The sequence below is a fragment of the Uloborus diversus genome, chromosome 1, assembly GCF_026930045.1.
Source record: "Uloborus diversus isolate 005 chromosome 1, Udiv.v.3.1, whole genome shotgun sequence".
NCBI classification, from domain to species: domain Eukaryota; kingdom Metazoa; phylum Arthropoda; class Arachnida; order Araneae; family Uloboridae; genus Uloborus; species Uloborus diversus.
Window position 1 is genome coordinate 19,685,876 of NC_072731.1, and position 18,078 is coordinate 19,703,953.

The 18,078-nt window shown below is 34.3% G+C and overlaps 1 protein-coding gene across 4 annotated transcripts in view; it reads right to left on the reverse strand.

The window, feature by feature from the left end:
- LOC129228317 (NAD(+) hydrolase sarm1-like) overlaps positions 1-18,078 on the reverse strand; it is a 106,889-nt gene that overhangs the window by 45,023 nt on the left and 43,788 nt on the right. For 3 of the 4 annotated variants that reach the window (XM_054863017.1, XM_054862996.1, XM_054863002.1), the window contains exon 2: positions 472-756. In XM_054863017.1, coding sequence (XP_054718992.1) covers positions 472-684 — 213 coding nt within the window. In that variant the 5' untranslated portion in view covers positions 685-756. Of the gene's footprint in view, positions 1-471; positions 757-17,196; positions 17,326-18,078 lie in introns of those variants that run through there. The other variant, XM_054863010.1, reaches the window with a different exon arrangement.

Below are 18,078 nucleotides of genomic sequence, written 5' to 3' on the forward strand. Positions count from 1 at the left end.
ATCCATTTCAGAAAATCATAGAAATTCTTCAGTAAAGTCAGTTGCCTTAGTTGCTGTTGTCTTGGGTCAGCTAGGCTTGCAATTTTGGAGTGCACTGCTTCACTTTTCCAACTCTACCGTAGTTTGGTGTGAAGTCCAACTTCCACAGTACACACATGCCATAAAGACCCATTTAAAGGGTATCGGCAGCCATTCACAACACAACAACATATTCACTGAAAGAAAGGTCAGCTATAGGTGAGAGAAAGCATGTCCGAGTCAGGATTCCAACCCAGGATCTCCCCAATGCAGTTAGGCTTATCTGACCTTTGGACAAGGCAGCCGACAGTTGCCTTAGTACAAGACCAATAAAACAATTTACTGTCGTAATTTATTCCAATCAGAATCGTTTCATCAAATTCACAATCACATAAACAGAAGGGGTCAAGTAATGTGGTAGTAATGTAGAGAAGCTACCCCGAGGATTCTCACCTCTTCTTTTTCGTCCAGTATATCATCGAACGAAAACCTCCTCTCTGTAGACAACGACTTGAAGGCTGCTTCGCTGTTGTTGCAACTGCTGCTGGTCAGGCTGTAGCTCCTTGTGAAATTCTTGAGCAGCTCCTGCTTCTTGGACTTGTTGCTCTTGCTCAGCTTCTCGGAGCTGGATGTGAAGGTGGCCGTCGTCAGGGAAACGGAACTCATCACAGCACAGAGGCCCTGAACGGATCCTGCAGCGATGTCACCGCGGTTCGAGTCGTAGCTGGGGTCCGATAGCTGAAAAGATCGCAATTGTAAGTCAAGTACAGTCGAGTCCCGACTTACGCGAGGGATGCGTTCCAAGACACCTCGCGTAAGTCGGAATTTCGCGTTGTGGAACAAGGTATGTTTAGTTACATGTAGTTATTTTTTATAAGCATATCCAATTGTTTCAGACGTTTGTAAAAACCCTTCAAATTGTTTCAACCCATTTATTAACTATATCTTGGAGTATCTTTTACAAAGAACAGACTTTTTCTGTATTTTAGAAAAAGCGTTATTAGACATAAAATTCTGTAATTTAGCACAAAATCAATGATTAATGGGGGAGAGAAACTTAAAATAAAGCAGTATGGTACTTACAGTGTGTACACTACAGCATTATTATAGCACTTAACAATATCGATATTGTAAATATATTTGTAATTTAAAAAATGAAGAAGGTTTATGCAGCGCGATCAGACTGTTATCAACGTTCAACGTATTTTATCAACGTTCACATGTAAAATGAAAAAAAAAAGTTAAGAATCGGAGTGGTTATTTGTGTAAAGCAAAGCATTGTTTAGACTATTACAGTGGGTGAACTTCCGCTTTCAGTGATGCTAAAGAGATGAAAATCCATTAACAAAACCAATATTTAGTGTCAACGAAGCCCATTCTAACTGTCCGCCGCTCTTTTCCGAAAAATTTCATGTTGCAGGCGAGTAATTTGTGTCCGCATTAAAAAATTCATTACTCATGAAAAACTCGCGTTATAGCCGTTTCGCGTAAGTCGGATCGCGTTGTAGCGGGATCCGACTGTATTACTAAGAAATAGGAAGGGCTTTAAAGTTAATTCACATGTTTCACAATTACCCTCAAGTCATTTTTCCGTTAATTTTCACTAGTCAGGTAGTGTAAGTGCTTTACACATATGTATGGATTGGTATTCTAATTTTGACCAAGGAAATAACCGGGAGGGGCGGACAGGGGGGCAAGAGGGCGCAAAAAAAGGGGGGAAAGGAAGGGGGAGAAAAAAGAAAAAAAGGATAGTACACAGGTTATAAGTTTAAAGAAAAGAAAAGAAAAAACGAAGTAAAGTCGCACTGGTTTGTGAGCGAAAAAAAAAGGATCTTGCACCGAAAAATAAGGCAAATTAAAATAATAATAATAATCTATATATATAAAAATGAATGTTTGTCTGTATGTCATCCATGAACTCAAAAACTACCCGGCAGATTTGGCTGAAACTTTCACCGTTTGTTATTTTTGGTACTGGGAATGTTTATTGACCAGTTCGAAAAAAATCCGATCGATAGTTCCTTTTTTATTCCAATTTAAGTCACAATCCATTGGATAAATGCGAATAAAATTATCGGCTGCAGAAATTAATTCGCGTGAAAGATCTCATTGATAAAAAGTTAGCTGTTGCCATTTTTCTTGAGTTTGAACAAATAAATTCTTTCTTTATTGTTTTATGGCTTTTCATGCAACGGGGGGATTTAAAACTTTTTCTATTTGATATTTTTAGCGATTGATTGATCTTGCAAACTGCGTGAGTACAAAATTTGAGTATAGTCACGGCTTCACTTGATACCTGGACCGATTATTATGAAAATTGCTATATATATGTATTTTTCCACGGAGAAGGTGCATAATATGCTCATTGAAGCCACTCGCCACCAGGTGGCACTGCAGAGTAGCAACTTCTGCCCCGTTCAACCGATTGTCATGAAAATCAGTATAATGATGTATTTTTCTGTTGGCGTAGCAACGCGCGTCGGGTACAGCTAGTAAAAATATAAAAAGGTGTTTAGGCTTGGGGAGGGCGCAAGGGCACATAGGCAGAAGGCCTTGACCACTGGAGATGTATAGCTGTACTACCATCTCCGGTTTGCTTTGTAAGGTCATGGCTACCTGATCAGGTTTAAGAGCGCTTCTTCATTACACCAATTTTATAAGTTCCCGTTCCATTTTGTATTACAGAAGCTCCTCTCACAAAATATGGTCTTCTGGGTGAATAATTTTTAACGATGAAATGAAGGGCAGCCATGAGCAAATGATGGGAACACAAAGGTGTGTTAGTTGAATAATTTAGAATCTCTATTAATGTGTCACTTAGATTTTGTCGAAAAAATTGTAAAAAATCTTTAGAACCAGGAGAACTCTACACAAGACGTTAAGATAATGCCTTTCAAGTGAAATTGAGTTAAATTTTCAATCAATAAAGATAATTTAAGCATTAATCACGGAGGAAAACTTCTCAGTAAATATTAACTGAAAAATCAAAGCATCATATGTAATAATTCAGATAATATTTATATGAATACATATTTTATGAATTTCATATAATCTTTACTAATAATAAAGCTGAAAGTCTCTCTGTCTGGATGTCAGGATGTCTGGTTGTCTGGATCTCTGTGATGCGCATAGCGCCTTAAACCGTTCGGCCAATTTTCATGAAATTTGGCAAAGTTAGTTTGCAGCATGGTGGTGTGCACTTCGAAGCGATTTTTCGAAAATTCGATGTGGTTCTTTTTCTATTCCAATTTTAAGAACAGAACTATCATAATATGGACGAGTAAATTGCGAAATTATCATAACGTGGAACCGTAACATGGGCACAAGTCAATTGGCGAGATACGAAATTATCATAACGTGGAACCGTAACATGGGTACAAGCCAATTGGCGAGAAAATTCACCATACATTATTTAAATATACAGGCGAACCAAAAGACCTTTTAATTTTTCTATTACGGGCAAAGCCGTGCGGGTACCACTAGTAGCATATAAAATGACAATATATAAATAGAAAAGCAAACATTACAACATTTTTGATACCACATACATTATGACATGAGTTTTGATGATATTATTTATTTAAGAAATCTATTTACCTCTTGTTTAAACTTTCTGCAAAAAATCGCTGTAACCGCTCGAAATATTTTAGGATGAAAGCAGTTTGCTTAACTCTCGAATGCGAGTATTTTCAATGAGGTGGTGGGTTATTCATTTGCGTTTTCATGCATTGTACAACGCGAGCGCAATCTACGTAAACGTACTTCCGCAATTTTCTCCCCATATAACGTGCATTGCATCCTAATTGAAATCCAAAGTCAACAAACTATCTTTCTAGATAAAGAAACGGACTTAAAATTCCCCATCACGATTACGGACAAGAACAAGAAATTTTACTTTCATCTGCCATTTACGAATTGATTACACTGACTCAGTCTTTGCCCTTCAGGTAAAAGAATGGAAATTTTATCAACAAGATCAGATTAAACTTATCAGTAACAGAAATAAAGCAATGCGTCAGAAAAATGCTTTTAAATTTTGCACATGACATTTACGATTTTGGAAAAGCGATTTGACAAGATTTTTACAATTTAGAATTTACGCAAGTAAGGTACCTTGAGTTATCAAGGAACATTTTTGTCTTTGAAAATGACGTCTGTTACATTTGTTGCGTTCGCACTCGGAGGAATTGAAAAGGAAAAATAATTTATGGGGGGGGGGGGGATTTCTTGTTGACACTTTTGCTTTCTGAATAAAAAAACTCTTTCGATAGCAAAAGAGAATACTCCTCAAATTTAAATTGGCGCTAAACATGTGACTTGGTATTCTGCTAAGAGCGTAGCAAACTACGAGTTTTATACCAGTTGTAAAATAAAATGGAAGACATTCGAAATCGGGTGAGATTCGCCGCAAAGAATTAAGGATATTCAAAACATTCAACTCAACATTGTTGTAAGTAAATAGATAAAAATCTCACTTTAAACTTAGTGAATGTCTAGTTAGGTTTTTGTTCTAAAAAATCCGTCTATTTCGTAAATTTTACTGACTTGTGGATCAAAATGAGTTTTAAAGCACTGGACAAGATTAGCATCGCTTGGCATTTCTTGAAATTACATCAAAAAAAAAAAAAAAAAAAAATCTCAAAATGCTTTTTACCACTTTGGTGAGATTCGCGGTCGACGTAATAATACGTAAGTGCCAAAAACAATAGCAAAATCGACGTTGTTTCTTCTTTTTTTTTACTATGCAAGTGTCCTAGAAAATTGTGCATCGTTTTCAATTGATAAAGTGTTCTTTGGGGTTACTTCTATCTCATTCACAACACATTTTCCTTCCTAACTTTTCTCGCCGGCCCAGAAGAACTAAATAACGCCTACCTTGACACGGAAGCACCTTTTTATCACAGTCGCTATCATTCATCAAGGAGTGAAGTCAAACAAACATTCAGTCTTGTCGACATCGGGCGTCGAGTTGTTCTGACCTACAGGGACTCATGAAGCGCCTTAATATCACGCTCCCATGCAAACGACATTTTTTTCTCGGTAGTCCCCTGCTTCGAAAAGTATCTGCAGCTGCCAATCTGAGAATCGAGAGTTCTTCCGAAACATGAAAGATCAAGTGCGGGAGAGAAATCCTTGGCAGACGAGGTGGTCCTGGCAGACAGCTGGGGACATGAACTATTATGCAAGAATGTGTCTTTAGTTACGTAATCAGGGTTAGCCTATTGTTTTCCATCTTTTGAGTTTCCGTTGATTGCCGATTTGCTGCTTTAAAGCTAATAAAACCCTGCATTTGCTGATGATTTTCCAAGAACTTAGAAACCGAAATTGAACTGATGGAACAAACTGTGGCATTTGCCCAAGCGGCGATTAGAATCGGATGAATGATAAAGAAAGAATAATGCACCCAAAATGTAACGATAGCGTTGAATTAAAATGAAATGGGTTACAAAAAAAAAAAAAAAAAAACGAAATCATTGGGTTTTTTAAGTGAAAACTTCTTTAGGTGCATGTAGCGGTTTTTTGATTGCGGTATGTAATCATAGCTTTGCGTCATCAACAGTTTCGTAGCCAGCAAAAAAAAAAAAAAAAAGCAAGGGATATTGTTAGTTTTAGTCTTTTTCTGTGGTCAAAAAAAAAAGGAAGTTTCTGAGATTGAAGGTGAATACATTATCGAATCACAGTCTTGGACGCGCCCCTGGTCATCGACAGACGAATGTTCTGTTCCCAAAAACAAGTGGGTAATTACAAATTTAATTGTTAATAAAGTTAAATTAATTTCGAGGCTGAAATTCGACAAGCTTAGAACCGTGCATGATGAGCTTTTGAAAAATTTCAAACTTTTTAACCATTGCCAAGAAGAATAACGAATAGTGGTAATTATAAAGATAATGTGGTCGCTAAATGTTTTCGATGTGTTAAAATCTTATGGGTTCCCTTTACCGACGTGCTAATGTCGGCGAAAATAAAAAGCCACCGAAAACTGAAATGATTAAGAAATTTTGATTACAAATAGAATCGTATTGAAGTGGACTAAAATAGTATGGAAGGAGGATTAGAAGATAATATGGAATATTTTATTGAAATGGTTGCTTTTTATTGAAAGGTGATGAACCATTTATTCCTGCTTGAACAGTTCTAGTTGGAAGTATCTTAATTCAACAGAAAAAGAAAGAAGGAGAAAAAAGAACTAAAGAAAAGAGAAAACAGAGAGAAAAAAAATAGTAACTGAAAGTTTCGGATTACTTATAAAAAGACTTTTCTATGATCTCTTGTCCCTATTTGAGAAAAAAATATCCTAGGAATAATTTTAACACGATTTAAATTCAAAACAAAAACTTCTGAAAAATTCATTCAACTTTAATTTGCAGTGAGTAATAAACGCCCCTGCCAAAAGAATGCGATGATTACTCATGATTACTTATCCGTGTATCTGAACAAAAATTGAAGTTAAAAATGGTGTAAAGACATTTAAAACACTGTAAGCTGTTCAACGAAGATTATGCCGTAAACAGCATAGATGATGTCTCTCACATCTCAGAAAAACAACATTCGAGACATTCATTGATTGTACTTATTGCTTTTTGTACACTTGACTGTAGTTAATTATTCCAATTCTCTTATTATTCTTCTTTTCCCCCGTTGATAAAAAATTTCTTTTCGCGTTTTGGTTGAGAGAAATTTGGCGACAAATGAAACCCAAAAGTTCAATCACAAAAATTGTTATTGAATTCCAGTTCAGAAATGTATCGGCAATTTGGGACCTTCCATGTTACCGTAATTCCTCCAAAAATTACTCAATAATGTAAAATATTCTCCGAAAAGTAAATTAGGTCATCAAGAAAAAATTCAGTTTATTCCACTTATATTGAGTATGTTTGTCAATTATTTTTGCATACGTTATTTTTTTAGAACAGAATAAACTAGTAAATTTTTAACACGACGCGATACTAAACAAAACCAAGGGTTGCCACCAAAGAAATTACAGCTGAAATAAAAATATAAATCAATTTTGAATAATCAATGCCGCAGACGATAAATATTATTTGTTTCCTATATACGAAGTCTTCAAAATATGAAACATTTATCTTTTATCTTTTACTAATAATAAAGCTGAAAGTCTGCGCTGGATCTCTGTCTGGATGTCTGTTACGCTCATAGCGCCTAGACCGTTCGGCCGATTTTCATGAAATTTGGCACAAAATTTGTTCGCAGCATAGGAGTGAGCACCTCGAAGCGATTTTCTGAAAATTCTATTATGTTCTTTTGCTATTCCAATTTTAAGAATATTTTACCGAGCAAATTATCATAACGTGGACGAACAAATTACCATAACGTGGAGTAGCAAATTACAATAACGTGGACCTGCAAACTACCCTATGCGACCGTGAGCGAGTAAATTAACATAGCAGATTGGTGAGAAATTAATCATCCATTATTTATAAATATATAGGCGAACCAAATGACCTTTTAATTTTCTACTACGGACAAAGCCGTGCGGGTACCACTAGTGTTTATTTTAATACTAGAAAATCGCCCTTCAAGATATGACGGGAGAAAATTACTTCTACATTTGAACGAAGCCATTGCCTGTTTGGTGATATTTTGCTAGATGAAATTTCAACCCTAACTCCAATGGATTAACTCTTAACTCCAGTAGATAGCGTTCACTGATCACTGCTGACTACTTTTCCCCTTTCTTCATTCCCTTGAAATGACACAGCATTACCAGTAAAACAGTTGGGCTACCGGATCTACACTACTCAAAACAATTAGGGGAGCAATCACACAAAAGTGAAGAAACCATTGTGAGATAGCCTTGAAAAGGCATAAAATGGAGTACACACGTATACTAAAATGCAATACGGCAAAAAAGAAGCAGAAAACATTTGACTGGGAACTTTACTCCTCTAGAACAGTGAAACGAACATGAAATTATTCCTCTCCAACATCGTCTGCTATAGTTCTTTGTGGTTTCCCGTATTCCAGTTTCCCGGTAAAACGTCAAACCATATAATCCGGTAAGCTACGGTGTCGTGGCATTTTCCAATCAAAAAAAAAAAAAAAAGAAAAAGAAAAAATGAACGGTTGAATTTTACCGCTCAGACAGTGAAAAAAATGGGCTTCTGTCAAATCGCGATTTCTGCACTTGTATCCATTTTTCTGCTTTTCGACGACAGAAACGTTGATTTGCTTCCGAAGTACGTTTTATCCTCATGTTTTCTGAAAACATGGAGGTTTTCTTGGAAATTAGTTTCAGGAATAATATTTTTCTCACTTTTGTGAAAACCACGTGCTCCCCTATTTTTTTTGAGCAGTGTAGTTCAGCTTTGTCACAATCAAGGCTTTCCCTGCATTTTAAACATTACCAAAACACTATATCAAATTATCATGCCATGGCGCGAGTTTCATTGTTGATGTCGTCAGGAGCGTTATTCGATCATTGGCTATTATATAGATGAGGATTTAAAGCGAATAAAAAACATGAAAAGGCAAACTGAAATCTGTGTAACATTACAACTTTTAGGCACATAGAGTGAACACCAAGCTGAAATTCTTGATCGCGAAATTTTTTTCATTTGTTAGAAACAACTTAAGTTTTTCAATTTTTTTTTAGTCTACATTTCCAGTGAATATTTAAATTTTGAAATTTTTTCTTCGAAATTGTGAAACTTTAATGCTACGCCGTTTATGATTAATCGTTTACACGCCACTATACACAAGATATGTAAGCTAGCCTTCTGCCAGTGAAATGTTGGGAAAGAGCATTAAATTCAGATCTATAGCCAACAATTAAGTTTTTCACATTACTGAAATGTGCCACTATTCTTGTCAGTGAGCCACATAATGTGAAACAAAATAGTAGTCACTTTGGCTTTGCACGTTTCACTAATTACCATTTTATTGCATGTTTTAAACAAACGATTTTTTTTTCTTACTAGCTGCGTTGCCCGGCTTTGCACGACATGCCTCGAAAATAAAAGTTATGTCAAGTGACGCATGTTCAACAAGCAGATTTCAATTAGAGAAAAAAGTATTGTAAAATTTCCCGTCAAAATAATCATTCTTAAAGAAAGAAAGCGGCAATTCAAAAATTCCCGAATAAATTAAACGCAACCCTCCATAAATACAACTAAAATCCTTGATTATCTTCTGCTGGCAGTACAAAAAAAGGGGGAGGGGGAGAAGATAAAATGTCAAATAATAATCAAAATGGGGAAATTTTTACCTCAAAAAAAAGCAAAATTTTATTTGGTCAGAGACGAGAAAAAAAAGGCAACCTTCTGAATAGTTTTATTCACGCTAATTTGAAATGAAATCGCACAAGCGATAAATTTCTGATATAAAATAGCTATTCCATTTGGCTTAAAAATGCTTAGAACTGTTCTTTTGGTGATTTTACAGCCTTTTTTTTTTTTTGAAAATTCAAAGAAAGGAAAAGTACGCTAAGGGTATTTTTCGCGGTCTTTCGAATGTCGTTAAAATCAAACTTTTCGGATAATTATTTAAGGTAGAATTTAATGCCATTTTCGGGTCCTAAAATTAAAATTCGAACAATTCGGTTCTTTTTCGGCTTTCAAAAAACCTACGTTCCTTCTCGGGTGCTCAAGCACCTTCCTGCCAAATTTGTTCGATATCCGACGTAAACTGGATTTTTACAGGGAACATATAAACACATATATATATTTTTTGTTTTATTTGTACATATATTTATTATTTGTTCATTCCTTTTGGATTTTGTCCGAACTGAGAATTCCCTTCTTGTTCTCCCCTACCCTAGAGTCTTGAAAGTTAAGATTTGAATCTCACAAAATCTAGTCACTGTGCCCCGTGTTCGTCATTTATTTTTGAATTATGTTTCTTGAACATGAAAGAACTTATGCTTAACATCATCATCAGAAGTTTTTTCAGAGTCCCTTGGATACGGTTGCTGGGGTTTAGAAGCAATTCTTGTCACGGTGAAGGCGACGCACTGTCGACGCTGACTTGACGTTTTATTTTTATTTCCTTTCTGAAATCTTTTTTCAACTCTTGCCAAAATGTAACCACTAATATACAGTTTCCTTTTTCATTTCGTTTGCTTAATAACTTCTCCTTTCTTCTAATAATAAGCTTGCATTTCTCTCAGCGAAACTTCTGAGCACCGCAAGAAAATGAATGTTCTAAAATGTGTCATAACATTTCAGCCGTGGGCAGGTGAAAGGCAGTAGCTGTATATTTTTATTTATTATATATATGTAAATATATATATATATACATATATATATATACTAGCAATACCCGCACAGCGATGCCCGTGCTAAAAATTTAATGCAAGTCCGTTGAATAAAAAAAAATTGACGCCCCCTCCCCCTCAGATGTGAAATGATCGTTTTCCTTTCTATAAAATGCGTACACACCTTTTCAAAAAAAAAAAAAAAAAAACTATTAAAGTTTCTTTGGAATTTAAAACTTTTCGTCAAATCATTAAATTACATTTACAGTTGCTTTAAAACTCGACTTAGCGAGTGAAGCGGTTTGAATTGCAATTTAAAATATTGGGAACTCCAGCGCTTGAATACGCTACCTTGCGGTGATTTACAAAACTGCCGATGGAACTAAAACATTGCCACGTTTTAGTTCCATGTGTGTGTGTTGACGTAAACACAGGCAGTTTGTTCTGAGTATTTATTAACGCAATCGATGTGTCTTAGTTTGCTTTCAGCTACAGAAATTAATTCGTCCCCTAAGAGTATTCTCGAGCTTCTCAAAATAATGTTAGTTTTCCTTATTTCTTTCAAAAAAGTATTAAATGGTGGACGCGTAAACAAGAAAACTCTGGATTAACAAAATTGGATAACGTTATACCAGGTAAAATTTTTTATTGTATGAATTTGTAAGAATATGAGTTTTTTTTAATCTTAAATTAATTTAACTAATCATATTTTACAGCAGCATTTAGTTGGAATGGACAGTATGCAAAATATTTTCTTGGATTTATTATCGTAGAACAAAATGAAAAATGTTTAACCTAGAAAGAATTTATTTTATTCCTTTTATTCTCAGCTGAAAGGTTTCGCCAAATTTGTTTAGGGTTATAATTTTGGTATTGTGCGAGCAAAGTAGCCTTGGCGAGATTTCGCGTTTTTAGTTAAACCATTTTTAATTTTTATCATGAGTGGAATAAAATGGTAGTAAGATTACAGAATTCGATAAGTGAAAAGAAATAATGGTCAATCAACTGAAAAGAAAACTACCACCATATATCCGTGAGAATTTTGTTGATGATTTGCATAACATGACACAATTAAATCGTAACTCAGAAATTAGAAAAATTGAAACAGAAAATTTTTAAATGAACCGATTCGGGAATTCGAGAGAAATAACTCAGCTACAAATGGAAAAAAAATAAGCGCTAGCCAAGCAAGGCAAAGAAGTATCATCTTCTTTCGATAATAATTTGTAATGTCATATTGAATTTTCTAGCATTAATTGTTGTTCTTGTCAGGCCACAATTATTATTTAGTTTTATCAAGAATTGATAAATATCGAATTCAACATCATGGAAATAGCTGCTTAGAACTACGAACTACGTAGTTTGCATTAATCTTTGACGTTTAGTAATGCTTCTTGAATTCTCATTTCTTTCTACGTGAGCCAGAATATCCACAAGACTTTGAAAATTAATTTAAAAAGAATAAAGCGAAAAAATCATACGTACGAACAATAATCACAACACTTTTAGCATTTTCTTCGTTACCATGTGCGTTTGTTTTAGTTTTCAATTCCGCCGTGACTTCAGTGCCCCCTACAGTTCGTTGGAGTTGCGAATTTCGTCAAATAAACAAAAAAAAAAAAAAGACATCAAATAATATCTTTTGAATGTAAAGATAATTCCGCAGCTCTATTGTTTATCGCCAAACTTGCCCAGCAACCAAGATATCATAATCCATCCGTCTAACGAAAAAAAAAAAAAAAACATCCCGTGGAACATTCAAAAATCATCGTCAGAAAAAAAGAAGAAAATGTCGTACATTTCACTCGGATAAAAACAAATAAAAAGTTTTTTTTCTTTGAAAACAAATCGCCAAAACAATGAATTACATTAACGGTTGCCTTAAAACAATAATCCTAGACTGAACCTACTCAGCGCCTAACGTGCCAAGCAACCACGCTATCGGAACCCAGCCCTTTTGCGAATGAAGCGGAAGTTTTTTCTTTGGCAGTAATAAATGTTTCGCCAAACAAACAAAAAGTTATAAAATCACATTAACAGTAGCTTTCAAATCTTTATATACTAAGAGCTGCTTTGCCCAGTCTATCTTGAGAACAAAAATTGTGTCAAGTGACATATATTCAACAATTAATTAAAAGAATAACTTAATAACTTAAAGAATAACTTAAATAAAAGAAAAAAACAGCATGCAAAATTACCCTTCCAAACAATATCGACAGATATTAAAATACTTTTAAGAAATTAAAATGCGAAAGATGGATTTTAAAAGCGTAACCATGGAAACATGAAATAAAATCAGTTGAAGAAATCAGATGCAAAATAAGGAAATAAACATTGGATTCAAAAAGCGTAACCATGGAAACGTGAAAATAAAATGGTTGACAACCTGAATCAAAATGACATATTTCGAAATTGATTTAAAAACTCTTGTAACTTTTTTTCCTTTGAAGATAGAAATTAATTTTTTCGACCAAAGGTCGAGAGAGATCTAGAGTAAAAAATCTCGCTTTTTCCAATGCTGTCAAAAAGAAGACTGTGGGACAATTACTTCACTTTTTATTGATAGATTTAATGAAAAATAGTGCCCAAATTTCAGCTAAGCCTAAAAAAGTTAGAGCTAAAAACGCAAATTACTCCCGCCGTAATTAAGTTAGAGCATTGAAGTAAATTGTTTAGAACGCAGAAAATTCTTCCCTTTTTAACGATAGATAATATTAATATGTGGAAGTAATTTTTCTTCTGCTCTGTTCAGAGAGAATGTTTTCCCCGGTGACGTCAGAGGCTCTGACCGTCACTACGATTACGATAGCAGAGTTCGATACACCACAGAAATGTAGCACATAATAGAGTTGTGGCGTATGGTTGTGGACGACAAAGTTAGCAATGTGTTTGTGGCGGGGTTTGATCCACGGACCTTTGTGAGGGTCGAACTACCCTAATTCGATTTTAAAATTTGAAACACTATCGGAGTTTTCAGTAATAAAAATTTTAAAAATGTAAGAAAACAGCAGTTCTTTTTTTTATATAGAACTGAATAAAATAGTCCCTTTTTTCACGTCTCAATTATTAGCGACAAGGCTTAAAATAATATGATATCTGATCATTTTTTTAACATACAAAACTGAATGTGTCTGTGTACAGGCAAGGATTTTAGAACATTATTTTGATTCAGGAATCAAGTATTCATAGTCTCCACGACATTAAGGTGAATTTGAAAATTCCATCAAGGTAGAAAAATGATGAAGGTTCACGAAACAGTATTCTAAACATACAAGTAGAGACATGCTTACAATTCTTAAAGTTTCACCCACCTTTTTCGAATGTTTTGCTCCCATTTCTAATGGAGTCGTCTGCGTTCGATCGTCGCGTTCGTTCTTCGAAGATCCCCGACACGAGGAAATTAAATCGGGTATGTCGCCCGAAGCGGGCAACCGCAAGTTCGACAGAAAAAGAAACGAACTAAAGAAAAGGATGAAATGAAGAAGAAAGAACACCGGGAGAAGGGATGGAGGAATTAAGAAAAAGAAGATCTCTTGCTCCCGTTCCTCCGAGAGCTAAAATAATATTCTAAGGTCTCCAGTGTGTCTTACGTTTGGAGGACATCATCTTTTGCTTCCGTGATTTTAAATCCTTATCTCCTCTTAGGCTAATTGAGAATCGGGCTCGACCTTTCCTGTCCTCGGTATTATTTCTCACCAGGAAACCACACATGATAGTGTAATAATGAAAAAAAAAAAAAAGTAAATAATTAGCAATCTAAAGACCATATAAAAACATGTGTTTCGGAGACATAAATTATTTGCCTTCGTTTCCCCGTTATTGAAATATAATGTCTTAAAGTCTGCCGAAATTTCAAAAAAAGTCGCCAAATTTAACGAGTTTCAGTGAGGTAATGGAAGACATCTATCACCCGATTTATAGATGGATGCAGACGGTGAAATTGCGTGATCAATTTCTTAAATTTGGCTTTTTTTTTTAAATTTCCGCGGATTATACAAAATAATAATTAAGAAAACAGTTATAACGCATCCTGATTGAATCTGCTAAATGATTTTTTTTTTTTTTTTTCAATTTTCAAAAGTGCATATGACCAAAATCTCCGAATTTTAATCCACTAGCTCCGTTAGGTTCAAGTATTTCAGTATTATTGAGGATATGAGGTAATGATAATTAGGGATATGGTGAAATTGGAGCTATCAACATTCAGGTTTTCGTTCCAAAGGGCACATATGGGTCATTCCGACGAAAATGGTACATTTCATGTCCGGCACTTTTGGATTTTTTACAGTAAATCTTATAGTTAATATAAATTAATCATATTTTTTTCTTTATTCTTCATGCAATTTTGTATCATGAGGTAATTTTGTTTTTAATATTTTGATTTAGGAATTTTAAAAAAATTATGTTAGCCAAAAAGGCAAAATCTTGATGTCCCAGCTTCAAAACAGTGACAGTTAAAAAGTGATTTAAGTACTTGCTTAGATGCAATAACAAAACAAAATTCCAATTATATTGCAACACCTTTATCGTAACAATTTAAGCAATAAATTTTTTTTTTGAAAAATATTTTTTAATGAAAATGCAGGGAATTTACAATTGTTCCTACATTTTACAAATTTTGAAATGTCCATACTGTTACAGTCATTAAAGAATAAAAAAATATTTTTACAAAAAAACTAGCAATACTTTTGAGATGACCAGATGGTAAAAACCCCATGTTTAGCTAACCCTAGTGGATTCAACAGTCAACAAGCAAGATAAGATTCATTCTTTGTCTCTGATAGTAAATTTGAGTAAAAAAATGTCAACTATGTTACATTAATTTTACTAATTAAAATTTTTTAAAAAATCTAAATTACATATAAAGTAGTAATTTCAGAGTTACTCTTTGCTTTTGTATTACTATTTTAACTGTTACTTTATGTTTAGGTTTTAAAAAAAATATTTAACTACTTATTTGTCCACTCGGTTACACTTCTTGTGTAACAGAGTGGACAATATTTATGGAAATAGTAAACAAGTTCCATATGCTATTGATGTTTTTCAGAAAGCTTAGCTTAACAAATTTATGAAAAAATTGAATTAAATAAAAAATTTAAAAAAATGAAACATTGTCTATCTATTTTCTCTGCTTAAACATAGAGATTACTTCTATCTTCAATAATAGTGTCCACTCTGTTACAAGAATATTTTAACTGATTTGATTGTATTTTTTTTAAATATTTAATTTAAAGGTTAATTTGCATAGAACTACACAATTACTAACTAGGATAATCCAACTTCAATCTTTTTTCAAGTTAGTTTCATGTACTAATCTAACTTTTGCAAATGATTTTTTTTAATTTTTGCATTTTTGAGTAAGATAATTAGCAATAAAACTTAAATGTGCCTTTTACAATGACATGTTAAGCATTTGCATGAAAGGTATGTTCCATTTGTTTATATTAAACAAAAAAATTCAAAAAACAAAATGCAAAATTTTGAATTTGTTGTTTTTAAATGTGTAACAGAGCGGACAAAATCTTTCATTTCTGATAAAAGAACTGAGAAAATTGAATATTAATACCAAGTTGAGCTACTTAATTTTTATAGTTCAGATAAATTAAACCCTTTTGCATTATTTGACATTAATTTTTGTTGGAGTAGATGACTTTGAAAAAAAAAGTTTTGAAAACTGAAATGTACCGTGTTCACCGGAATGACCCATATCCAAAATTACAATGGCGATATTTCCTTGATTTTTTTTTACGAAACATTCTTACTTTGGGACAGAATCTGCTATGCCTTTGCGCTCAGTTACGTACTTGGAAAGGGTACTATGACAAAACCACTTTTCTGTCAGCTTAATTCGTTTATTTCACCTCCTCAACATTTTTGAGAAACAGATATGTTCTCTTTCGATAAATTAGTCCTCAATTTTTCACAACAGAGCTAATTTTAATTTAAACATACTAGGGGGCTCTGCCCCCGCTCGCTAACGCTCACCAACCCCCGAAGATTGCTTCGCAAAATTATTTGATTCGTAAAGATTTAAATCGTCAATTAAAAAGAAACAGATTAAAAACGCATTATAATCTCCCTTTGGAACAAAAATCACCCCTTCCCCGGGGTTCGAAATAATTTGTACGAACTTGCAGAGTGATAAGGACTAAGAGGTTCCTGAGCATTGCAAAACTGCAGTTGTGAGCGTTTGAAAAGTTGCTTTCATATTCGTGGTCTCTTATAATATATTTTGCTCTTCAGCTCGGGGTTCGAATTGAGTTGAGCTTAAGATTTTCCGTTAAAATCGAAACCCTTAAAATTTGTGAATGAGAAACAATAAACAAACGAACCGAAAAGACGTAACTATGGCAATGTCAAATAAAACATCAATAATTTGAATGAAAATGAGATTTTTCGAATATGATTAAAATTGCTTGTAACTTTTTTTTCTTTGGAGATAGAATCTAAGTTTCTCGACCAAAAGTCGAGTTAGATCTGGAGTAAAAAAAGCCGTTCTTTCTAGTGGTGTCAAAAAGAAAACTGTGGGACAATTCCTCCACTTTTTGCTGCTAGGTTTAATGAAAAAAGTAGTGCCTAAATTTTTGCTAAGCCTAAAAAAGTCGAGCTATAAACGCAAATAACTCCCGCCGTATTTAAGTTAGATCATTGGAAAAAAATTGCGTAGAACGTGGAAAATTCTACCCTTTCCAAAAATATATAATATTAATATGTACAAGTAATTTTTTACCTCTTTAATACGCAATTTACGCGAAATTTAAGCTTAAAAAAATTAATTACAAAAAACTAATTCGAATTAAAAAAAAACAAAACTTCAAGGGCAAACAACCGGGACTCGAAGTAATTTTGTACAAAATTTTAAGGCTATAAGTGCTATGGGGTTTCCTAGACGTCCGCCCGCCACAGACTTCCTTTCAAAATTTTCTTTGACCTTACATTTTTTTTAATACAAAGAGAAAACTTACCCATTTTTATGCATTTTATAACTTGACTTCTAAAACAAACGTGCTCACAAGAACCAAACAACGACGGCAGCTTTCCTGGAATAACTGTCGCTTCCTTCAACGTAAATTCGAGATCACTTTTCACGTCCCAACAAGCGGCGAAAATGGCAATTCCCGAAGAGAGTTATTAAAGAGCGGGTCCTTTGTTTGCTCAGGTGAGTAGCGGTACCGCAGAAAGGCCCGCAAAGTGGCTTGTGAACAGCACACGTGACGTGTCACTCCAAATCAAAGCGCTCTGTTCTGTCAGCACGGGGTGCACGCTCCGTTTTTTGTTTTCTCGGCAAGATAAGTTGATAGGCGATGGCGTCAACGGATTGATAATGGAAGTGGAACAAAGATCAGGGAACATTCTTGGAATAAATGGAGGTTTTAATTTCGAGCCGACATGTTTTGGGATGTTTCTTTGAAGGCTCCCAGGGCCGACGCCGCCAGGGGGGGGGGTGCTACACCCCTCCAGTTTTTCAGAAGCGGGGCCGCCAATTTCATTTTAGCGATGCAACAAACAAAGAAAAAGGCAAGCGCTTCGTTATTTACAAATATTAAAATAGTAATTATAAATGAACAATTGAAATTATAGTGACAAAAAGTATCTTTTCTGTAAAATTAGAATGGAAAATGTAATCTTAAAATACAATTTAAGAACATCCATGATTCTCTTTTATCAAGATTATCTAAGTAAGGCAGCGGAAATGTAAGCTTCAAACATTTTTTAACGCAAAAAAAGAGTATTCAGTACACTATTCACGGGACCGCAGAGTGGATATGTCTGCCTAATCAGAAACTATGGGCCCGGCTCAAATTAAAGTATTGAGCATAAAGTAAAATTAGTATAATGGGACGGAG